The sequence below is a fragment of the Microcebus murinus genome, chromosome 6 (genome assembly GCF_040939455.1).
Source record: "Microcebus murinus isolate Inina chromosome 6, M.murinus_Inina_mat1.0, whole genome shotgun sequence".
NCBI lineage: Eukaryota > Metazoa > Chordata > Mammalia > Primates > Cheirogaleidae > Microcebus > Microcebus murinus.
In genome coordinates, this window is record NC_134109.1 from 57285892 (window position 1) to 57311696 (window position 25805).

Below are 25805 nucleotides of genomic sequence, written 5' to 3' on the forward strand. Positions count from 1 at the left end.
GGTCAGTGGTCTAGGAGCAATAGGCTATCTCATCTAAGTTTGTGTAAGTACATTCTATGATGTTCACACAATGACGAAATTGCCTAACATTGCATTTCTCAGAAAGTATCTCCGTTGTTAAGTGACCCATGACTGTGTATCGAAGTAACTGTTTTTCCAGAAAAAGATGGGAACATGCACCTTTACCTATCAGGCTAAGAAGAGAAAGTATTTGCAGGTATTCAGTTTGAAATACCTGCAAATAGCTCAAAGATTTCACTAATAATAAAACTAATAAGATTAAGTAAAAGTGAGTCAGCCTGTTACTATGCTTTTATTTGAGATGAGAGACAGCAGATAGAGGATATTGTATCTTCTACTCATTTGAAAAGCAATCTAAGTTGGCAGAATCAACTTAGATTTTTGACTGACTGGTGAGTGATCACGTAACCGACTACGAACATCTCTTCTCACTCCTCTCACTTGGATGACAAAATGTGCTATCTAAGGTGCCCAGCCCAGGTCCCTTCCCACACCCACCATCTCACCAACACCACAGGTCTCTATGAGCAAATCCTTGGTTGTCTCTGACCTTCCCCAGGCCCAGGTGTGTTGGGCTCAGAAGCTACTAGCAAGAGGCTGTGGGGACGTCCCAGCATGAGACAATACAATGGTCCTCCCACTAATGCAGAGATCTGAGAGAGGAGACGTCACAGTAAGAAATAATTCTAGATACCTGGGGTCTAGGTGTTAAAGCAGTGAAGGAAAAAAAGGAAAGGAAGATGGAGTAAAAGAGAGAAAGGAAAGTGCCATCAGCATGATGTAACTTGAATAAAAATAAGTCTGGACTGACTGTCAGAAGAACTCAATAGTTCTAGTCCCAACAATGCTACTTCACTGTACGGTCTTGCGAAAGTTGCAGTTGCTCATTGAGTCTCAGTTGTATTATCTATAATAAAAAATGAATCAAGTTACCTTCTGGCTGTAGACACAATTTTAGTAAAAAGCAGGGGTAAGGAAACACTATGGGGAAATTTATCACTAGGACTCTGAAAGTTCTTTTCCAAACAGTGAGAACACAGAGTAAAATATGTCAAAGTAAAATGTATTAAATAAGAATGTATTATTTTTAGCTTCAATACAATAGACCAAGAATTTAACCTTTTTCCTACCATGATGATAAAACTCACAAAGATAATATGGCTAATTTTGTCAAGCCATCCCTCTCCACTATGGCAAGACCAAGATTCAGCACACTTTGCAATGGACTAAGAAAACCAGGTACTTATAAAAGAATATTGCCCCTAAAATGAAACATTTATCCAACACAACTAGAAAATTTTCTGCACAGTCCATTAGACTGTTTTCATTTGGGTTAAGAGATGCTTAAACATGATTGTGCTTGGCTAGTTCTCAAGATTTTGATTTTACTGTCAAAACTGTTCATTTACCCATCCTTAAAACCCACATGTTTACCTATTCTGCTTTAAAACAAACACTGTAAAGAATACAGCTGCCTAGCTTCAGGCTGTTTATAGCTCCAGAATGGCTGACTTCAATCGCAATCAAATACTGCACTTTTCAGTAATAAAAAATAAACAACTCCCCATGTACAATATGTTGATGTGTAACCTAACTGGGATATTTAGTTGGTTCAATTTAATGTCAAAGTAGCTGTATTATTCTAAGCTCTGATGTCAACTTTACTTGTTAAACAACTGATTTAAATTTCGTAAGCTCTTTCCTTTAGTTTTACACAAAATAAATGAAAATCATGACTTGAAGCTGTCACAAATATTACCCTTAAAGTGGACTGACACTCTACAATGTCAAGGTGGCAATGAGTGCTGGATTTCAACTACACAGCTTGCCAGCTGGCGTCCCACCTCACCTCCTACTCCTGCCTCAAGGCCACACATGCAGCCTTCTAGGTCCTTAAGTGAGAAGCCTTCTGACTGAATCCAAATTTTACAGAACAAATTCTTTTATTTTTATTAATACATTTTTGTTTTTCTTTTATATTTTTATTTTATTTTTAAAATGAACATATTTAAAATACCAAAGAATAAAATAAGTTTCAATGAAATAGTCCTCCTAGATCAACTGGCACAGCTAGAACATTAGTAAGCCATCAATGTTAAATTGATGGCTGTTACACTCATGATTTAGTTCTAACTTTCCCTGCCTGACTGGCGCCACACCAGGCTGGTTGGCGAGAGTTTGTGGGAGTCAAGTACGCCAGTCTGTTATCAGTGCACTGTGTTACTATTTGAGGTGGAATTTGTAAACAGGTGCACAGCTCAACAGTATTTTTTAGTTCTGCCTGCTTAACAGCCAATCATGTCAAAGAAGACCGAGAGAATGCTGAAGAAAAAAGACTTTTTAATGAGGACTGGGAATTGCACTATTATCTTGTTTCCGCTAAAGATAAGATGATTTGCTTGCTTTGTGATACTGCAATATCAACACTAAAGAAATTCAGTTCTCATTAGCATTATAACACTCATAAGGACCACAAATATTTTAAATTAGAGAGAGAGGTGTGAAAGGTTGTATTGCAGAAATTAAAAGATGAAAAGACAATTCTTTCAAGCAGCAACAAGACCTGGATATAATGCCACTGAAGCAACTTATAAAGTAGCTTGTATGCTCGGAGGAAAAAGGAGAAGCCATTCAGTGATGTAGAAATTGTGAAGGAATGCATTTTCAAAGTTGTAGGATGCTTAGACCCCAATAACATTTTGAAGTGCAAACAACTGTCTCTTTCAGGGAGAACCATAACTGAACGGCAGCATGCATTAGCCTTCAGCTTACCAGAACAACTTCTTGCAATAATTCTAAAGAAAAATATATATTATTCAATTGCTTTGGAAAAATAAACTGATACTACTTACTGAAGTTTTATACTTCATTCAGGTCATAATGAAGATTTTCTTTGCTTCGAAGAGTTACTTGCTTTGGGCACTCTTGCAAACAAAACAAGGGGAATAGATATCTTCAACAACTTTCAAGATAAATGTCATGAAGTTGGACTGAATTTGGTAAATTTAATGAGTGTATGTACAGACAGTGCACCTTCCATGACAGGAAAACATGAAGGGTATATTGCACAGATTTAAAAAGTATTAACAGATCCAATGCTCTCAGTTTTTTCATTGTATCTTGCATCAGCAAAAACCTCTGTGCTAAAGCTACTATTTTAAGTGACACTTTGCAACAAGTTATAAGATTGTTAACTACATTCCTGCAAATGCAACAGGGCATCCTTAGTTCTGTAACATGGGAAAGTTGAACAATTAGGTATTCAGTGTGGATTTGCCATATCTTCATAAAGTGTGTTGGCTTTCTCAGGGACAGGTGTTAGTCAAAATTTTATCTCTGCTCTAAGGATACCCTAATCATGAAAAAAAAAAAAAAATTTATCTCTGTGATAACAGTTAAATTTTATCAGGACAGAATCAGCAATGTGAATTATTGGAAGAAGATTTCCATAGGAGTGCAGCATTTCTGTGTGATATCATGTCAAATCAAAACAACTTGAATATTTCTTCCCAAGATAAAACTAAGTCTATATGTGTGTGGCAAAAAAATCTAAGCATTTCGAAAAAAGCTCTCTTTTTTCAAAATCCTTCTTCAGAAGGAAATTTTAGATGAACATTTTCCTCAGTTAGCAAAGGTCACTGATGAACAGGATGATCTATGTGAATATTTGAAGAATATGCAGCTGTTATAGACCTATTAATTGGAGAATACAATGAAAGGTTCACTGACTTTGAGAATCATGACATCACACTCAAATTAGCATTTCAGCCTCACCTAGTTGATATCAGCAAGGCACAGTAGTATCACCAAGTTCTCAGTAGATGACATTTTAAAGTCATTGTTTGATGCTAAGAAAGATCCAATTGACATACGGAGAAATTCAGAACACTCACACCTTTGGCAACATGCCCAAAAAATGCTTTCTTGCTTTTCAATCATTTATTGCTGTGAATCTACATTCACCTACCTAACCCAAATCAAGATGCCCATAAGGTCACAAATGGCCGATGACCATCAACTGAAACTGCAGGCCTCCATCTACAACCAAATATTCAAATGCTTTCCAACAAAAAGCAGACACAACAAAGTCATCTAAAGAAATTAACAAATAGTTTTCCTTTTTTGAAATTACTAAGTACATAGTGGTTAGATTTTTACAAAATAATGTACATTTTTAAGTATATCTAATTGAAGTTTCTTGAATGCTGCCTTATTTGATTACAGTTAAATTAATGTGGCCTTCCAACATGAAAAGATTCCCCACACCTGTTCTAAAGCCTACAACCAGTTCTTAAAATGTAAAAGTATTAAAAAGGTGTATGTTACAAAATCAAAGTTGATATTGACTTATGTATTAAAACAATAATCCATGGGAGGTGAGGAAGAGAAGCTTTAATCCTAAATATCCAAGTAATTGTACCTGAAATAGCTAGAAAAAGTAATTATTTTTAACAACATTTTTAAATTCTTCACTTTATCGCACATGCACAGATATTGCTTAAATCCTGGTATGTGTAAAAATGAATCACTTTGAAGATTCAAATGCACCTGGCCTTTGTCAGGAATTTAATTATAAACACAAGCTAAAGAAAAAATTCATTGTTAGGTTGCATCTGTACTAAGAAACAGAAAAAAATATGAATTCTCTAATAAATTAACATTTCATTTTTCAAATAACTCAATATTCTAATCTTAAAAAAAATTCTCACAAAAAATGAACAGCACTTTTATCCAACAAACAATAAGCTTATTCTGAAGGAACAACTTCTAGCTTGGTTCAAAATCATTATTATAATCAATCTATTAATAGTTAAAAGAATAGGAATTTTCCTCCAAGAATTAATATATCTAATTTTCCATTTTTAAAAAGTTAATAAAAATTATATACCTAAGCACTTTGTATTTACTGAAAGCATCCAAATGTTATCTGAGATATTTTAAATTTTCACAGAAAAAAACTATATATTGATTTGGCAATAAAAGGAAACTTCTTAATCATTATATCACTTGTACTAGTGTAACCTGTTACATCTATGAGGACAATAAAGTATTTCCCAAAAGGCATATTTAAGAGAAAAATGTAATACATATATCTTGTCATTTTGAATATAAAAGATTTACCCAAACAAGTCCCTCCCAATTGTACTGATATCAAACAATACCAATTGCTTTTCTCTGCTTAAATCCTGGTAGGTTATCTGATTTATTCCCTCAATGAGCAAAAATGTGTTCCTAAGATAGGGAAAGATGAAACTTGAAAAGCAAAGGGCCAAGAAAATATTTAAATAGTTTGCAAAAATATGTAGCTCTTTAAAAGAATACATTATAAGTTATACATCTTTGATGTGTGTTCATTGACATGCATCAAAAAGTCAGTTGCAGAATAATGTGTATGGTATGTTCTTATTTTTATAAAGAAAAAATACCCTATATATTTGTATATGTGTGCATACATATTTGTTTTAAAAATTAAGTATAGATAAACAATAATCAGTATTGGTTAGTTTGGAGAATTAAGAGGGGCTTAGAAGAGAATATATTATTTTCTTATGTATCTTCTTATAACTTGTAAAACGAAGCATACACTTTTTATAAAAAATCAGCTAACATCTTTAAAGTTTTTTATTTTGAGACAATTACAGATTTATATTCAGTTGTAAGAAATAATACAGCGAGATCTCTTGTACCCTTTACACAGCTTTCCCCATGCTAACATTATGCAAAACTATAATACAATATTACAACCAGATACAGACACTGATATAATCAAGATACCAAAACACTTCTATCACCATAAGGATTTCTCATGTTGCCCTTTTAAAGCCACACACATGTCCCACCAGATACCCTCATCACAAGCCCATCCTTAACTCCTGACAACCACAAATCTGTTTTCCATTCCTATAATTTTTTCAACCATTCCTGTAATTTTTTCGTTTCAAGAATATGGTATAACATAATCATAAAGTATCTAACTTTTGGAGATTGGCTTTTTTGCCTTAGCATAATTCTCTGGAGATTCATCCAAGTTGTTGTAGATATCGATACTTTATTATTTTTATTGCTGAGTAATATATCCATTTCTCCCTGAAGGACATCTGGGTTGTTTCCAGTTTGGGGTTATTACTAATAAAGTTGAAATGAAGATTTATCTCAGATTTTTGTGCAAACATAAATTTTCCTTTCTCTGTGATAAATGCCGAGTGCAATTGTTGCATCACATGGTAGTAGCATACTTACTTTTTTAATAAGCTGCAAACTGTTTTCCAAAGTGGCTGTGTCATTTCATATTCCCACCAACAATGTATGAGTGATCCATTATCTCTGCACCCCTTTGGTACTGTCACTATTTTTTATTTTAGGCATTTTCCATAGGTATGCAGTGATATCTCATTATGGTCTTAATTTGCATTTTCCTAATGGTGAATGATGTTGGCACATTTTTTCATGTGCATATTTCCCATCTGTATATGCTCAACATTTGGTGAAAGGTCTGTTCATGTATTTTGCCCATTGTCTAATTGGAATTTTTATGTTGAGTTTTGGGAGTTTTTTATAAATTTTAGATACCAGTGCTTTGCTGGATACCGTGTTTCCCTGAAAATAAGACCTACCCATACAATAAGCCCTAGCAGGATTTCTAAGCATTTGCACAATACAAGCCCTACCCCGAAAATAAGACCTAGTGATGGCCGTGGCTACGCAGTGTATCTGCACAACCCGTGCATTTCATCGCGAAGCGGTAAAGACGACGAGCAGCCCTTCTCATCTGCCCCATCGTGACAGCTACTATCCCAGAGGTGACCGAGAAAGGTGCAGGAAGCCCCACCAACAAGGTCGGCTCCCCCTGTCAGGTCCTGACCATCCTGTGCATGCTGCAAGCTGAGGCTTTGAGGGGAAAATAACACATCCCCTGAAAATATGCCCTAGGGTGTCTTCTTGAGGAAAAATAAATATAAGACCCTGTCTTATTTTGGGGGAAACACAGTATATGGCTTGCAAATTATTTCCTCTCAGCCTGCAGTTTGTGTTTTCATCCTTTTAACAGGGTCTTCTGTAAAACAAAAAAACTTTAATTTGGATAATGTTCAAGTTTTCCTTTACGGATCATGCTTTTAGTGTCAATTCTAAGCACTCTTTGCCTAGCCCTAGATCCAAAAGATTTTCTCCTGTTTTTTTCCTGAAAGTTTTATGGTTTTAAAGTCCATAATCCATTTGAGTTAATTTTTGTTTAAGATGTGAGATTTATATCAAGGTTCTTTTTTTTTATTGCCTATACATGTTCACTTTCTCCAGTTCCATTTTTTGAAATGAAATTGAATTGTTTGTGTACCTTTGTCAGATCAGCTGGGCACATTTGTGCAGATTTGCTTCCATGTCCTCTATTCTGTTCCATTGTCTCCACTGTCTCTCCTTCCACCAGTATCACACAGTCATGATTAGCATAGCTATATAATAAAGACTGAAATAAAGTACACTGATAGCTCCCACGTTTTTCTTTTTCAAAATTATTTTTAGCTATTTTACTTCTTTTGCCTTTCCATATTAATTTTGGAATGTCTTTGTCAATAACTATAATAAAACTTGCTGTGATAAAATATCTTTCAACTATTTTTCTTAAAAGTGGACATTTTGTTACTTATTTCAGTAATCCAGTCATTATAATGTTAGGTGGGAATTTAGATTATTGATCTGATACTTTTCCTCTTTCTTTTCTTTTTTTTTTTTTTGAGACAGAGTCTCACTTTGTTGTCCAGGCTAGAGTGAGTGCCGTGGCGTCAGCCTAGCTCACAGCAACCTCAAACTCCTGGGCTCAAGCGATCCTCCTGGCTCAGCCTCCCGAGTAGCTGGGACTACAGGCATGTGCCACCATGCCCGGCTAATTTTATATATATATATCAGTTGGCCAATTAATTTCTTTCTATTTATAGTAGAGACGGGGTCTTGCTCTTGCTCAGGCTGGTTTTGAACTCCTGACCTAGAGCAATCCGCCCGCCTCGGCCTCCCAGAGAGCTAGGATTACAGGCGTGAGCCACCGCGCCCGGCCTCCTCTTTCTTAATGTATATGTTTAGTGCTATAAATTTCCCCTTAGTATTACTTTAGCTGCAGCCCACAGATTTTGAAAAGTTATATTTTTATTTTAATTCAGTCCAATGTATTTTTTTAATTTCCCTAAGACTTCCTCTTTGGCCCATGGATTATTCAAAATTGTATTGTTTAGTTACCAAGTTTTTGGAGATTTTCCTATTATCATTCTGCTATTTATTGATTTCTAGTTTGATTCTGTTATGGTCAGAAAACACACTCTGCATGATTTCAATTCTTTTAAGTGTACTGAGGTTCATTTTATGGCCCAGGATATGGTCCATCTTAGTATATGATCCATGAGCAGCTGAAAAGAATGTGTATTCTACTTTTGTTGGGCACAGTATTCTAAAAATGTAGATTAGATGCTGGTAGTTGATAGCATTGTTGAGTTCTAAATCCTTGAGGATTTTCTGTGTAGTTTTTCTATCAATTGTTGAAAGAGGGGTGTTAAAGTCTTCAACTATAATTTGGGATTTGTTTCTCTCTCAGTTTTTATTTCACATATTCTATAGCTCTGTTATTTGGTACATATATATTTAGAATTGCTTTGTCTTCTTGGTCAATTGACCCTTTTATATATTATAAAGTCCTCTGTATCCCTGCAATCTTCTTTGCTCTGAACTCTACCTTATCTAATATGAAGATAGCCACTCCTGCTTCTTCCTGATTAATGTATGCATTATATTAACATTTTTTTCATCTTTAACTTTCAACCTGCCCATATCATCCTACCGGAACTAAGTTTCTCATAAACAATATATACTTGAGTCATGCTTTTAATCTACCTGCTGTCTCTGTAATTATATTTAAACCATTTATACTTGATGCAGTTACTAATAAGTTAGGGTTTAAGTCCACCATTTATTTTTTGTTTTCTTTTTATTCTCTCTTGTTTTTATCTGCCTTCCTATGGCTTACTTAATACTTTTTTAGAATTCTATTTTGATTTATCTAGAGTGGTTTTTTAAATGAATCCCTTGGCATACTTTTTTACTCATGGCTCTGGGTAGTACATTATATATATTTAACTTACCACAGCCTACTGGTATGGTCACTTTCCAATGGGTGACACATAGAAACTTTATCTCCCTTTATGTCCATTTATCCTCCCCTGTCTATAATTGTCTTAAATATTGCCTCTACATACATTTAGAACCACATCAGACAGTGTCATAATTCTAGCATCAACCATCAAACATAATATAGAAAACTCAAGAGGAAAAGAAAAGTCTATTGTATATAGCCATAGTTTTGTTTATTATGTTCTTTCTTCCTTCCTCCTGCTTCAAGAATCCTTTCTTCCAATTGTTTCTTTTGTGTTTGAGAACTTCCCTTAGCTATCCTTTTAGGGTAGAACTGCAAGTGACAAATTCTCTTAGCTTTATCTCATCTGAGAGTGTGCTCATTTCCCCTTCATTCCTAAAAGATCATTTCATAAGAAATAGAATTCTGGGTGAACAGTTCTTTTCTTTCAGCACTTGAAAAATGCTGTGCTAATTCCTTCTGACCGTCATGGTTTCTGTTGAAATATCTAGTGTCATTCAAATTGTTTTCCCCTATATGCAACATGTTGTTTCCCTCACTGCTTTCAAGATTATTTTCTTTGACTTTAGTTTTCAGAAGTGTGACTATTATGTCTTTCTGGTGTGGATTTCTTTGGTTTGGGATTCACTCAGCTTCTTGAATATGTAGGTTGTCTCTTGTCAAATTTGGGGAGTTTGGGGCCATTATTTCTTTGAGTACTTTTTCAGTCCTGCCTTCTTTTTCCTCTCCTTCCACGATTGTGATGAAACCAAGGTTTTGTCTTTTGTTATAGTCCCACATGTCCTTGAGGCTCTGTCAATTTTATTTCTCAATCTATCATCTCTGTTGTTCAGCTCAGGAAAGTTGTATTGTTCTGCAAGTTTACTGACACTTTCCTCTGTCCTTTCCATTCAGCTGTTGAGACCATCCATTGAGTTTTTGTGTCAGTTATTGCATTTTTTAGTTCTAAAATTTTCCTTTGGTTCTTCTTTATATTTTCTGTTTCTTTACTGAGACTTTCTGCTTCTCCGCTAAGACTTTCTAGTTTTTCATTTGTTTCAAGTACATTCATAATTGCTCACTGAGGCATTTTTGAGGGGAGCTGCTTTAAAATCTTTGTCAGATGATTCTAACATCTCCGTTATCTCAATTTTGACATCTATTAATTGTCTTTTCTTTTCTTTCGAGTTTAAATGTTCCTGATTCTTGGCATAACAAGTGATTTTCTATTGAAACCTGGACATTTGGGGCATTATGAGAATCTGGATATTAGTTAAACTTTCTGTTTTAGCTGGCTTCCTCTGACACTGCTGTAATGGGGACAGTGGGAGAAGGGACTGCCTGTTACTGCTGGGTAGAAGTCCAGGCTCCCTGCTTGTCCTCTGTTGGCACCAGGGGTGGGAGGCGCCTTATTACTGCTGGGTGGGAGAAGGAGTTCTGGCTCTCCACTAGGCTTCTGCTAATACCATCCTAGTTGGAAGGAAAAGGCACGTCTCATTACTGTTCTCCACGAGGCCTCCAGTGACACCACAGGAAGGAGGGAAAGGGTAGCTTCACTACTGCTGGGCAGTGTTGAAAGTCTGGACTCTCCACCAACACCACCCCAGTGGAGAGGTGTTGGGACACCTTGTTACAGCCTGGTGAGATTAGAAATCTAGGCTCCCCATTCACCACCCCAGTCTCTGGTGGGGTGGGTGTGGGGATGGGGCCACAGGTTTTACTGCAGTGTTTGGCTGGAGTGGCACAGTTGCTGTCTAAAAGTTTTCTGTCTTGTTAAACTGCCCCTTCCCCGATCCTTTGGCTAGAGAGCAGGCTTTTGTTAGGGCTTTTTCCATCTGTACCCATTGGCATCCCTAGGTTACCAGCTTCTTTAGTTCTAAGTCCGTGATAAATTAGGAAAAAAGAAAACCCAGACAACTCACCACCATGTCAGTCCTTATGTCCCAAAGTCCCTAGCTACTCTGTCTTCTGCTTTTCACCGTAGGAGTCTTCTCATGTTTGTTTTATACACAGTTCAGAGTATGTACACAGTTCTACTTAGCAGGAGGAATAAGAAAAAGAATATCTATTTCATGTTCCCCGAAGCAAAAGTAAACATAAGTTTTATGATACAATATTTTCTTGAGGACTATACATTAGTTGCTTATGGGAGACCTCATAACATGAATTCGCTCTTACCTAGGTCACGTCAAGCCATTTTCCTCCTGAGCTATTGACCAAAAACAACTAAATATGACAGAAGCAAGGACAGCCTGGCTCCTTCACACTCAATTAAGATCTGGAAGGTGGTCTCCCAACTCCAGTCTCAGATAATTAGAATGTGAGTGATACTATCGAACTTCTCAGTAAAACAAACATAAGATTTTGTAACATCTCCATGTCTGCTGCCATGGTGTATGCACACTGTTAAGGTCAGTGATTCTCAATTGAATGAAAAGGGCAGTTTTGCCCCTCTCCCTAAAGGCTCATTTGGCAACATCTAGAGACATTTTTATTGTTAAGACTTGGGAGGAGCTACTGGCATCTAGTGGGCAGAAGCCAGGGATGCCTCAAAAATTCTATAATTCTCAGGATAGCCACCCACAATAAAGAAGTCACAAGCCCAAAATTTCAATAGTGCCAAAGTTGATAAACCCTGGTTTCGATGTCTGACCTACATTGACAGTTAAGTTTAATCTTCAGGTATTCAGTATATCTCCTGGCCCATGGAAATGTGAAACTCTGAATGCTGGGTCCGGAATGGCCTTGCCCAAGCTCTAAATAGAGACAATCCAGTCTTCCAAGACTATCTTACCCTTTGGCTTTCCCTTCTAGGGATTGCTGTGTGGCTCTAAGATTTCTAAAGTGAAAAATCATGTTCCTTTGCTTTCTCTGGAGAGAACATCATTTACATAAACTCCAAATGTTAAAAAAAAAACCTTTATTCTAGTCATCTTAAGAATTTTTAAAATCATAATTTAGACCCCACTTTATACTTGTGTCCTTATTGCTATCTCTCACCTACCCTCCCACCTCCATTTTCAACAAATTCCCCATTGTTCCTTTCTCACTCCAATAAAACTTCTGAAACCACTTTTATCCAATATTGCCCTGGGCTAGAGCCCCTGGCTCCTGATTCTAACGCTCCATGATCTATGCCTCTCTCCTACATGAAACAATTCAGGTAACTGAAGCACCAAGAAAAGCTACACAAGAGAAATGAACACTTCCAGAAGAAGAACAGAATTCACTGTTCTGATGTCCACTATTCATTTGATACTCTCCCTTTATTTATCACTAATTCCATTTGAGTCCTTCAAATATGCCCTTCCTACGGGACCCTGCTCTGAAGCATAACTTCTCCAACTGTACAGGGCCTCTGAGCTGGTTTCTAATAGCAGTCCCTTTTCATGTCAAGTACCTTAACTATGTGATAGGCTATGGGCCCATCTTAGAAGAAGAGGCCTTTCTTCTCAGCCAAGGCTCTTCTGAGACATCCCTGATTCCTTTATCCACATTAGATTTACAGAAAGTCTAATTAGAAACACTCATTTTGAAATGACCCGAGCAGTCACCCTGATCTTGTTCAGCAACAGCGGTGAGATGCGGCTTTTAATTCAGAATATTTGTTGTACTCTGCCCAAAAAACCATTAGGTCAAAAGTGACACTGTGGACTCTTGTTCATACATATTTTTGTTTCCCTTTATGATAACATTCTCTAAATCACAGCCAGGAGTGTATTCTGGGGCTGAAACTATTTTAAAGACCTAATGTGGCAGCAGTATTCTGTTTACTAATAAATTTGGAGCAGCAGCCAAGAACAGTAATAGAATCTTCTTCCCTCTTATTCCTTCTTCCCCTGTCATTCTCAAAAAAGACTATTTTTTTTTCTTCCTTTCTTCGAGTGTGGTGCTCAAGTTCCCTTGTTACTATTTTTGCTTTGAATGTCCCTGCCAAAGCAAAGTCTATATAATAGACAAAATATTTTAAATTTAAATATGACCCTGTGTAGCTTTGCTTCCTGTTGGGGATATGTCATAATAAATGGACCATCCTGAGCACAATTCTAATCAAGTCTCTGGGACAGACTGACTGGGGTGGAATCCCAGCTCTGCCATGCATTAGTCGCAAAACACTAGACCAATCCTTTAGCTTCACTGAAGCTAGAAGGCCTCCTACATAAAATAGGACTTATGATTGTTATCTATCTACCTGATTGGGGTGGAGGGGTGTGGTGACAAAAATGCATACAACATGCATCCCCATAGTGTTTGGCACACAAGAAACACTTAAGTCTCTGTAACTCGGAAGGTCTAAAAAAATAAATTTTTAAAAATGTTTCAAGAGAACTGTTTTCACTGAAAATATTCTAAAATCCTTGTACATTAAACTTATTAGGCCTAGCACAGTGGCTCACACCTGCAATCCCAGCACTCTGGGAAGCGGCAGGAGGATTGCTTGAGGCCAGGAGTTGGAGACCAGCCTGAGCAAGAGCAAGACCCCTGTCTCTACAGAAAAACTGGAAAAATTAGCCAGGCGTGGCAGCACATGCCTGTAGCCCCAGATACTCCAGAGGCTGAGGCAGAAGGATTGCTTGAGCCCAGGAGTTTAAGGTTGCAGTGAGTTATGATCATGTAACTGCATTTTAGCCCCAGCAACAGAGTGAGACTCTGTCTCAAAATAAATAAACAATTAAATAAACAAACGTAATACTTATATACTGATCTTAGGATATAAACTCACTTTTACTGTAATTCACTACTAATAATGCTAAACTGAGTTTTTCACATTAAATGCCTGCTTTTATTTCAATACAAAGCGTTTGAAAGGGAAGGCTACTAGTGATGTATTACTCAGGTCTTCAGCTAATGTTCTCCGAACAAGTTTTTGGCATAACTTTTCAATTTTTCACTTTGACAAGAGGATACGCTTCCTTGGTGGAAAATTAAAAAATTCAAATTGAAAATTCAGACAAAACGCAAAGAAGCTGAATACCACGGCAGTGTTTTCGCAGTAACATACCACAGACGCCTAAGTATTATATATAATAAAATAGCACATATATAACGTATCCTAAAGTTGCATTTACCCAGGAGAAATATTACTCTCGGTCTGGTTCACCTACTTCCACTTTAATGTCGTAGTTCTGGCCGAGGACGCTCTCTATGAGCTCTTTGATGATCTGGTCGGAGGCCAGCTGGGCCTCGGACTGCAGCGAGGCGATGATCTCCTCGATGGACTTGGGCATCGCGCGCGGGGGCAGCAGGGTCCCGTCGGGCGCCACGCTCTGCCGGTGGCTCTCGCGCTCTCCTCTGGACACGGACCCGGCCGTTTCCCGCGCTTTGCCAGCCCAGCCCTCGGCCTCGCGCCCGACGTAGGTGCTCCTCCGCACTCTCCTCCGCCAGCCGCCCGCCTCCGCGTCGGCGTCCTCGCTGGCGAGGGAGCTGGACTTCCTCTCTCTGGCCTTGAAGGGCCCTGGGGACCAAGCTGCCACCTGGCTCGCTCCGCGCCCCGCGGCCCGGTCGACGTCCCGCCTGGAGGCCGCGGGCGGCGGGCGCTCCGGGGCCCCGTGCGCCATGGGCCTCGCCCGCGGCGTGGGCGGCGGCAGCAGGACCACAGGTTTGGCCGTGCCGACACCCGAGGCGATGACCGGAGGCTTCTTCTGGACCCGGTGCCGTAGGAACGCGGAGCTCCGTAAGTAAAAGCTCCGGGGCTGAAACGTCGGGGCCTTCCCAGGAGCCGCCGGGCCCAAGAGACGCGCTGCGCCTCCGAGCGCCCCCTGCAGGCCGGGCGCGGCCGAGAACTCGCGGCCTTTAGCCGGAGAGGACGCTTTCGGCGTCCGGAGTCCAGCGTAGGAAAGGCCCCTAAGGTGGGCCGGGCTGGAGGCGCGGAGGCTGTGGGCTGAGCCTTCAACTACAGTCGGCTTGGCGGCCAATTTCTGTTTGAATCGGACAAAATCCTTTTTAGTCTCCTGGCGAACCTTCTCAAGCTCTTTAAACATGTGTGATTCTTCTTTATGTTTCAGACCAAAGTGCTTCGGGATTGTGGACATCTTGACGATTTTGACCTGTAAAATAACCACCCCCCAAATTAGATTCTATTTATGCATATATATAACACAAAACTGTTGATAAATACAATTCCAGTTCAGCAAAGTTTCTTAGGATAGAACCTCATTGTGCTGCTCCCTGAAGTACAAATGGGTAAACTAAGTATACAATTTTATAGCCATCGATTGGCCTTGTCACGAGAACCATGAGAAATCTCTAAAGCAGTAACTTTTTTCGGAGTGAGTTTCCCAAAATCCTACTGGATTTATTTTAACATTTCTTTAGACTATGATGCAGTGTCCCATTTCCAGGCAAGAGAGACCACACTAAGTATAGGCAAAAAAAAAAAAAATCCAAAGCAGCCCTGCAAAGAGAAAACAGAGGGCACCATCTGTGGCGTGTGACCTGGATCCAGCCCATGATCATGTCTTCAGTTGTTCAGGGTATTTCAACATTAATTCATAGCCAACATTTTAAGTTGGAAGATTTTCACATAAAAATTCAGGTTTGCAGTTTCTCTGGAAAACAGAAAAGTGACAGCTCTGGCAGTGCAAGGGCCAAATCCCTGCTCTTGTGGCTGGAAAGCTGTTTCCCCTTCCTTCACCAGCTGGTCCCATGGGTCTCCCTCACTCACTCAGCCCACTCCTTAATGTGTCACCTGAGCTAGAGCAGAGTGTAGGAAGGGAAGGAGGTGGTCAGCCTTATGGTAGGCTGCAGCCAGGATCATGACGCTTGAATGCCAGGTGTCTGTACTTCTGTGAACCACTGGAAACCACTCAAAATTTTTAGCACAGTGTCTTGATAGCATCTGTTGCATGGGGGATATTAATATCAACTAGAAGACAGAATAAAGTCAGGAAGGGCAAGTACGAGTCTTGGTAGCTGGAACCCGAGACTTGGCCCTGGTAATGGAGCAGAGTAAAATTGGAGACCTAACAAGGTAAAGCTGGTGGGATCAGGCCAATGATTAGGAATAAATGGAAGGCCGGGTGAGGTGGCTCAGCCTGTAATATTAGCAATGTGGGAGGCCAAGGCAGGCAGATCGTTTGAGCTTAGGAGCTCAAGACCAGCTAGAGCAGGAGCGAGACACCATATCTACTAAAAAACAAGAAAGAAATTAGCTGGACAACTAAAAAATATAGAGAGAAAAAATTAGCTGGGCATGGTAGCGCATGCCTGTAGTCCCAGCTACTTGGGAGGCTGAGGCAGAAGGATCGCTTGAGCCCAGGAGTTTGAGGTTGCTGTGAGCTAGGCTGACACCAGGGCATTCACTCTAGCCTGGGCAACAGAGTGAGACTCTGTCTCAAAAAAAACAGAGAAAGAAAGAAAGAAAGAGAGAGGGAGGGAGGGAGGGAGGAAGGAAGGAAGGAAGGAAGGAAGGAAGGAAGGAAGGAAGGAAGGAAGGAAGGAAGGAAGGAAGGAAGGAAGGAAGGAAGGAAGGAAGGAAGGAAGGAAGGAAGGAAGGAAGGAAGGAAGGAAGGAAGGGAGGGAGGGGAGCAATTACAGCTCCTTCATAAAATAGGGATTTTCAATCATCTTAATGAAATCTTGATCATAACCAAGTGCATAATAAAACTTCTGTTATTCACTGAACTGTACCCTTCAAAATGGTTAAGAGGTAAATTTTATGTTATGTGTATTTTACCACAATTTTTGAAAAAACAACTTCTGTTATTCATGAATGAATTTTGAGATCTTGAAAACTCTGAGATCATTACTCAAAGCCAGGCTAACAGGAAATATAAATAGAAAAGGGGCCAATTACAGCTTCTGTGTCACACTTGCCTGTGGCAAATAGAAGGAGCAAGAGCAACCAGGGTTAGAAAAATGAAGAGAATAGAGTTCCACAGAAGGCAAGAAAAGCTGTGTTTCAAAAAATAGCTTTAAAGCAATGAAAATAAAAACAAAAAATAATGAATTAGAAGAATAGTAAATTTTTAAAGCCCAAAGCCAAGATTATTTTAAACAAAATAAAATAATATAGCAGAAACCCCTCTGGAATATTGTCATTATTTCCAGTATGATTATCTACTAGAAAACTCAGGCACTAAAGAACTACTTAAGCCGGGCGCGGTGGCTCACGCCTGTAATCCTAGCACTCTGGGAGGCTGAGGCGGGCGGATTGCTCGAGGTCAGGAGTTCGAAACCAGCCTGAGCAAGAGCAAGACCCTGTCTCTACTATAAATAGAAAGAAATTAATTGGCCAACTAATATATATAGAAAATTAGCCGGGCATGGTGGCACATGCCTGTAGTCCCAGCTACTCGGGAGGCTGAGGCAGAAGGACTGCTTGAGCCCAGGAGTTTGAGGTTGCTGTGAGCTAGGCTGACGCCACGGCACTCACTCTAGCCTGGTCAACAAGCGAGACTCTGTCTCAAAAAAAAAAAAAAAAAAGAACTACTTAGAACTCTAATAAAATTCTACAAGTGATTTGAATTTTTTTTGTTTGTTTGGTTGGTTTCGTTTTGTTTGGAGAAAGGGTCTCGCTCTGTTGCCCGGGATAGAGTACAGTGGTGCCATCATAGCTCACAGCAACCTCACACTCCTGGGTTCAAGCAATCCTCCTTCCTCAGCCTCTCAAGTAGCTGGGACTACAGGCATGTGCCACTGCACCTGGCTAATTTTTTGTAGAGAGGACATCTTGCTCTTGCTCTGGCTGATCTCAAACTCCTGATCTCAAATGATCCTCCCACCTCAGCCTCCCAAAGTGCTAGGATTACAAGTGTGAGCAACCACACTCAGTAAGGTTTGAATTTTTTTTCTTAATTATACAAAAACCAGTTGTTTCCTTTATACCAAAATGGTCCAATCAAAAACATAATGGTAAAATTTCATGTGTAATTTTTTTAAAAGACTCTCACATAAACATAACAAGAAATGTACTAAAACTATATGAATAAATTTTTCAAATTTTTCTGAAGGACATTAAATAAAGATTCAACTAAATGGACAGTTAAATGTTCCTTGATGCGATGACTAGATATTATAATTATACTAGGTCTTCCCAAAATACTGTATTGGTTTAATGCTAATACAAAAATTTAAAAATGATATTTTGAACATTTGAAAAGTTATTCTGAACTCATTTGAAATAATGAACAGGCTAGACTAACCAGAAATTTTATAAAATGAAATGAGGGAGCACTTGTATGAGAGAACGACCAGATAAATAAAATTTATACAGATATAAGTGGGACTGAAATACTGCTGCTAGAATCAATAGGTAGACTGAGAAAAGAAGAAAAAGAATTAAAAATAATATAAGTTATAAAGGTAGTATTAAATGTTGAGTTCATAATAATTTTTCAAATGTTCAAAATACCATTTTTAAATTTTTGTATTAGCATTAAACCAATACAGTATTTGGGGAAGACCTAGTATAATTACAATATCTAGTCATCATTTATCATGTAGTTTGGGTGGTATAAAGAGAACATCCTATTTATCCTCCAAATAGTCATACTGATTTTAATTTCTAAAATATGAACCACTGCTTCTAAAATTGAAGATCCTTCTACATGCTAAAGCTCTCATCTGGGAATCAATAGGCTTTCTTTCTTTACCCAGCTACACCACTGACTAGACCTTGGACAATCCAATTCTATCCATACCAAGGGTTCATATAAAAAAAGTGAAAATAATAATCTGTTGTCTGTTTTCTAGACCAGAGTACATGAACATTAGAAAGGCCTTCTAAAGCCCTTAAGAAAGTTTCCTTATTTTAAAAAATGCTATATAATCCTCCTCGTCATAGTATTTTCGTTGTTATTGTTTGCACAGGTGGCAATATGTTCACACCAACACCACCTGCATTTCTTCCTGTAAAAGGTTAAAAGGTAATAACTGGAACAGAGCACAGAGCAGAAGTACATTAACACCTGATGAGAATTGGACTTGACTCTCCCAAATCCACTTCCCTTTTATTTCTTAGTTCCTGCTTTGGATGCCCTTCCCAACTTCTCCCAGGCCCTTGGTTTGCTATTGAAGTTTAACAAGTGTTCATTGTTTAACACTTCTCAGTACATTCCCATGAGTTCTTAATAGGAAAGTTTCTCTTTCTATCTAAAAGTAAACCAACATGAAATAGAACTTCTAAATTTGACAGGAACTTCTATTGTGCATTCAAGGTGGGTGGTATCCCAATGTGTCATGGGCCAGTCCATCAAAACTTGATGCCTTTATTCCCCCACCCACCATTCTACAATACAAAAAAGTGAAATAACTTTTAAACATCCAATCTTATGAGAAAATAGCATTTTCCCTCTTTCTTGGGAGCAATTTACTAAGAAAGACTAGATCTATTTTGGAGATACACAAGGAAAAATAGTGTAGTTGTCTCAAAAGGAGAAAGTTTGAACCTACATGAGGTGTCAAATCTGTGGCACACCATTCAGGTTGTTTAAGTTTACCCTGCACTTTAAAATGGAATAGAATACACTTAAAATATTTGTGACTCAAGCAGTAATTTTACTCTCCTCTTTTTTCCAAATTACTGGAACTCTGCCTATACCTTTTTCTTTCTCTTCTACCAGGAGGTTTAAGGCCTGAGCAGTGAGGTAGTCAGAAGAGCCAAAAAACAACCTTTTTGCTTCTCTCACAAGGCCAGATCAGACATCAGGAGAAAGAGAGAAACAACACTTTATTTACAGGGAAATAACAATTCAAATGACCATGGACTTCTCATAAGACACCACTGAGAACAGATGACAAGGAAACAAGATTTATAACATGCTAACACATAAAAAAAAACTAAAAAACTGTCATCCCAGAATTCTATACCTAGTATGCCTATTCTTTTTTAAAATGTAGGCAAAATGAAGACATATTAAAATAAAAGAGCATTACTCACCAGCCACCTGGAACTACAAGAAATGCTAAAGAAAGTTTTTCAAGCTGAGGAGAAATTATACCAGAGGAAAATCTGAATCTTCAAGAACAAATGAAGAAGATCAGAAATGGCAAATATATGGATGAGTGCAATAGGCCATTTTTTCTCTTAAGTTTTTTAAAAATTGTATGAAAAATTATAACATGTCTTGTGAGATGTTTGTGTAAGTAGATGTTATGCAAATGACAACAACAACCAAAAAGACCCGGATAGGGGTGGATGAAGGAACTATATGATTGTACAGTTTCTGCATTTTATGTGAACTAGTTCAATATTAACTCTAAGTAGACTGTGAAATGTTAAGGATATATATTGTAATTCCAAGAGAAACAATGTTTAAAGTAATACAAAGAAATATAACTAAAAAGTCAATAGATAATCAAATGAAAAACAAAAGATGTTGTTAAATTTTAGAAAATATTTTAGATTAAATAATAATGAAAATACAACATATCAGAATATGTGGGGCGCAGCTAAAGCACTGATTTACAGTTTAAATGCTTATGTCAAAAAGAAGTAAAAAAATCAATAACCTAAGATTCTACCTTAAGAATCTATTAAAAGAAGACCAAGTATACCCAAAGTAAATAAAAAGAAATAATAAGTATAAAGATGTAAGTCAATCAAATAGAAAACAGAAAAGTAATTGAGAAAATTAACAAAGCCAAGAGCTGGTTCTTTAAAAATATCAAAAAAGTTTAAAATATCCCTGGCTGGCTGGTTTAAAAATAATAAAGAACAAAAATCACCAGAGCAGGAATAAAAGAGGGGTTTTCACTATAGATCCTAAGATATTAAAGGATAATAAGATACTAAAGGATAATATGGTAAACAACTCTATGCCAATAAATCTAACAATTTAGATGAAATGGGAAAATCTGAAAATTCCACCTTATGAAAATTAACAAAAGAAGCAGAAAATCTGAATAGCCCTCTATTTTTAAAAAAAGTGTTATCAGAAATCTTACCATAAGACTCAGATGGTTCTCTCAAATATTCAAGAAAAAATAAAATAAATTTTTTTTCAGAAAATAGAGAGGAAGGAACAATCATTCTATGAGACATACATAATCCTAATACCAATCTGACAAAGGCATTTTTAAAAAAAGAAAGAAAATTACATGCCTTATCCTTCATGAACATAGATGTAAAAGTCTTTAACAAAATATTAGCAAAACCAATCCAAGCATATATTTTTAAAAAGGATAATACATTCTGACCAAATAGAGTTTATCCCAGGGTTGAAAAATTGATTTAACTATTTTGACTTAATTATACTGATTTGAAAGTCAATATAATTCACATTACTAACAGAGTATAGGAGAAAAATATGAGATTATTTTAATAGATAGCGATAGGACATTTGACATCATTCAACAACCATTCATAATAAATAAATAACTGGGCAAGCTGAATCATAGGGAACATCCTCAATCTTACTAAGAGAATCCACACAAAAAAATTACAGCTAACATTATATTTATACACTCTCGTAAGATTGGAAACAAGGCAAAAATACCTTGCTTGGGGCCAGGCACTGTGGGGCTCAGCCTATAATCCCAGCACTCTGGAAGCCTGAGGCCGGTGGACCTCCTCAAGACCAGGAGTTCGAAACCAGCCTGAACAAGAGTGAGACCCCATCTCTACTAAAAATAGAAAGAAATTAATTGGCCAACTAAAAATATATAGAAAAAATTAGCGGGGCATGGTGGCACATGCCTGTAGTCCCAGCTACTCAGGAGGCTGAGGCAGAAGGATCGCTTGAGCCCAGGAGTTTGAGGTTGCTGTGAGCTAGGCTGACTCCATGGCACTCTAGCCTGGCCAACAGAGTGAGAGAAAAAAAATACCTTGCTTGTACTATGTCGATGAGACATTATACTATCATACTGCCATAGCAATCTAGCAAGAAAAAGAAATAAAAGGAATAAAGATAGAAAAGGAAAAGGTAAAAGTATCCATATTTCTAGATGACATGATTTTTAGATTAAAAATCCTAAGGAATCTACAAAACAACTACTAATGAGTAAATGTATCAAGGTTGCACAATATAAGGTTAACGTAAAAATCGATTTTTATACTAGTAGCAAATAATTGGAAAATATTTTAATTCCACTTACACTAATGCCCCTTTCCAAAACATAAAATGTCTAGAAATTCATCTCACAAAAGACGTCCAAAATCTCTACAATGAAAATTACAAAACACTGTTTATAGAAATTAAACACCTACATAAATGGAGGTTTATAGAAATTAAACACCTACATAAATGGAGGTTTATAGAAATTAAACACCTACATAAATGGACATGCCATTTCCATAGATTGGAAGACTCAATATTGTTAAAATCAGCATTCTCCCCAAATAGATCTATAGATTCAATGCAATCCAAATCAAAATTCCAGCAGGCTTTTTTTTTATAGAAATTACAAACTGATTCTAAAGTGTACACAGAAATTCAAATGACTTAAAATCACCAAAGCGAGTTTTAAAAAAGAAAAGCAAAGCTGAAGGATTTAAACTATCCAATTTCAAAACTTACTGCAGTAAGCTACAGTAATCAAGGCAAAGGTCCTGGCAAAGCATCATGATGAACAAAGGAAGCCAGACACAAAAGACATATACAGGATGCTTCCTTTTAAAGAAAATTCTAGAAAAATGCAACCTATTCTATAGATAGCATCACAAAGCAGATCAGCGGATGGCTGGCGGTGGGGGTGAGAGCAGGAGTGGAAAGCAAAGGGGACAAGGAACAAACAGGTTCAGTGCAGTAATTGTTTCAAAAGTGTATATGTCTGTCAAAACTCACCAAATTGCATACTTGTACATTGTGCATTGTACAAACTGAACATTTGTGCAGTATATTGAATATAAATGATACTTCTATAAAGTTGTAAATAGGAAAAAAAGCAACTCGTTAAAACTTTTAGATTTGCATATTTAAAAAATAAACTATTGATCTCCTTTAAGCTCCTGCAAGGGTCGTCTGCAATAGTTTCCTCGTGGGTCTGTGGCCTTCAATCCTTGCATTAAACACACAGTGCCCTCGCCCTGCCCACCAAACAGAGCCAAACTCAGGAAACAGCTATTTTGAAATTTTAGACACATTGATCCTAGTGGGAGAGGTCACCTAATGGTGGTTAAAGTTTGCCCGAAAGAAGCCGCCCGTCTTTGGACGGCAGGGGTCATCCGGGAGGTGGGAGTGAATTCCTCCACTGATGTCTTTCACCCTCCGCGCAGCCCCCCAGATTGCGCCCGCTCTTTTGCCTTCTAGCCCTTTCCTCCTTTCCCCGCAGGCCGGTCCTGCGCAACCATCTGCCGCTCCCTTCCCCCGAGCCTTCGCTCCTCGCGGCGCCTCTTCCACCCGCGCTCACTCCCCGCAGAAGGCAGCCTAAGTCCGTCCGCAGGCCCCGCGACTGCGCCATCCCCGCTGCGCCTCAGCTCCTACTTTCGGGACTGATCTGGGCCCAGGAACCTGCCGGAGCGGATTAGAGAGGCGGAACAGGGCGGGCACTCGCTCCGCCCCAAGCTCTCGGTCTTCCCCTCCCGCAGCGTCCAGACCCGGTCACTCCCGCCCCAGGCCGCGTCCCTCTCTCACCCAGCTCCGGGGGCGCCCGTGTTCACATGCAGGTGGCGGGAGATGCGCCCCGCCGCCGCCGCCGGGCGGGTATCCAACCGGCCGTTCCGGTGCCCAGGGGCCGGGTGGGCTCGAGCCGCTCCGCCGGAAGAAAGGACGCGCTCGGTCGCCCGGCAACAAGCCGCGCGCCCTCCTCCGCCCCGCCCCCGCCCCCGGCCCGGCCCTGGAGGGTTGGAGGGTCCCCCGCGCGAGGGGCGCGCACCTACCGTCTCCGCCTCGGACCCCGAACCCAGCTCTCACTTCTCCCAGTGGTGAAGCCGCTACTCCCCAAGAGCTGCCTGGATTGGTCGCTTTTGCCCAGCTTAACCAACTGCTTACTTAGCACTCTTGCTCTCTCTACGTTTAAATGAATAATGCTGGGCCACGAAATTAAAAAAAAAAAAAAAAAAAAAAATTGAGAGCGGGTATATGTTTTTAAATATACATGCCAGCGAAGGGTACATTTCAGGGGGTATGTTTCCATGCTGTCCACTTAGGTGAGCACAACTTGTAAAGAACATATTGAAATCAAGGGCACGAGACTCAGACTTCTGGAAAGTTCATATTAAAATCTCAGATTTAGCCATTTTTGAACTTCAGATGTGGTCCAAGATAAGAAGCATTAATTGGCATAATCTATTAAAGTTGAATATACACATACTCTATGATCCAGCAATTACACTCCCAACAGAAATGCATGCATCTGTGCACCAAGAAACGTGTATATTCATTGCAGTTTCATTCATAATAGCTAACACTTGAAAACAACACAAATATCTAACAAAAGTGAAATTCACAAATTAATTGTAATATATACATAAAACGTGATAATACTATACATCAAGGAAACAAACTTCAACTTTGGGGGAACAACATAGATGAATATCTCACAAATGGAATGTTGAGCAAAGAAGCCAAACACAGAGGGATACATGCTGCATGTTTCCATGATATAAAGTTCAAAACCTATAGTGTTTATGGGTGCATGCTCAGCTGATGTATTACAAATAAACACAAGAAAGTGATAATCATAAAGGTCCAGATAGTAGTTATCTTGGGAGAGGGGAAGGTGATGGTGAGTGGGCAGGTAGTACCAGGGCGAGTCTTAGGGTGCTAGTGATATCCTATTTTTTAACCTTAGAGATGGTTTCTTGGATTTTTCTCTTTGAGATAAAGAGGAAATTCTGTTTTGTTGATTTTCCCACGTAATATTTCACCATTTTTTAAAAGGGCAAAAAGAAAAAGAAAAACCAATTAGATGAAATAGTGTAGTTTTGCTCAGTACCTGGCACTTAGCAGGCCCTCACATATTATTTTATATCCCTCTACTCTCTACCAACTCCTCCAAATACTAGGGCAACTAAAACATGAGATCAGGAGAATGCAGATAAAACCTAGAGGTCATCCATAAGATTCTACATGCTGGAAGGAGGCAACACGCTTCCCAGAAGTTCAAGATAAAAGAATGCTCTGTGCTCTACAATTCCCTAGTGCTGAGCCTCTGAACAGCCCAGCTGTGAAGACTGATGCACCCAGGCATCCTCAGGCCTTCAAAAGGGAAAATCCACCTCAAGAAACAGACAAAGCCAGGCTAGGACACCCAACTTTGCCACTGGGACAAGCTGCTTCCCATCTCAGGGATTCTGCATCCCCATCTATGAAATGGAGAGAATAATCTTACCTGAAAGGTTTGTTACTTTACTACCTAACATAATGTGTTCAAAATGGTTGCTGAATGCACAAGATGAGAAGCATTCTATAGAAAAGGACCTTCCATCCCTGAGGTTTCACTGCATTCACATCACATCCCACTGCTCTGGGAGCATTCTGTGAGGGCAGCTTTACTCTAAGTATGGGAGTAGCCTCTTCAGTCCAGGAGTCAATTGCTTTTCTATGCTAATTAAGATAATAAGCAAATAGCCAAGGTGCTTGTGAAGTGACTAATTGCTCATGGTACCATCCTGGATACTGCACAAAAATGAGATATAGGCCATGTTCCTAACCGGTAAAAAAAATTTAATTAACATAACCTTAAAATAGGTCTATCATATGGTCAGAAAACAATTTAAATGGTAAATAAATATTGTTCATCAATATGTTTCATAATCAAAAAATAGTAACTAAGTAGTCTGGTAGCCATT

The 25805-nt window shown here is 38.7% G+C and overlaps 1 protein-coding gene across 1 annotated transcript in view; it reads right to left on the bottom strand.

Annotated features, from left to right (window-relative positions):
* Positions 1 to 23752, bottom strand: part of TTC6 (tetratricopeptide repeat domain 6) — a 181080-nt gene extending 157328 nt beyond the window's left edge. Inside the window, exons 1-2 of the mRNA XM_076004083.1 lie at positions 23647 to 23752; positions 14239 to 15180 (exon numbers count right to left, since the gene is read on the bottom strand). Coding sequence (XP_075860198.1) covers positions 14239 to 15165 — 927 coding nt within the window. The 5' untranslated portion in view covers positions 15166 to 15180; positions 23647 to 23752. The remainder of the gene's footprint in view (positions 1 to 14238; positions 15181 to 23646) is intronic.
* Positions 23753 to 25805: the final 2053 nt, after the last annotated feature.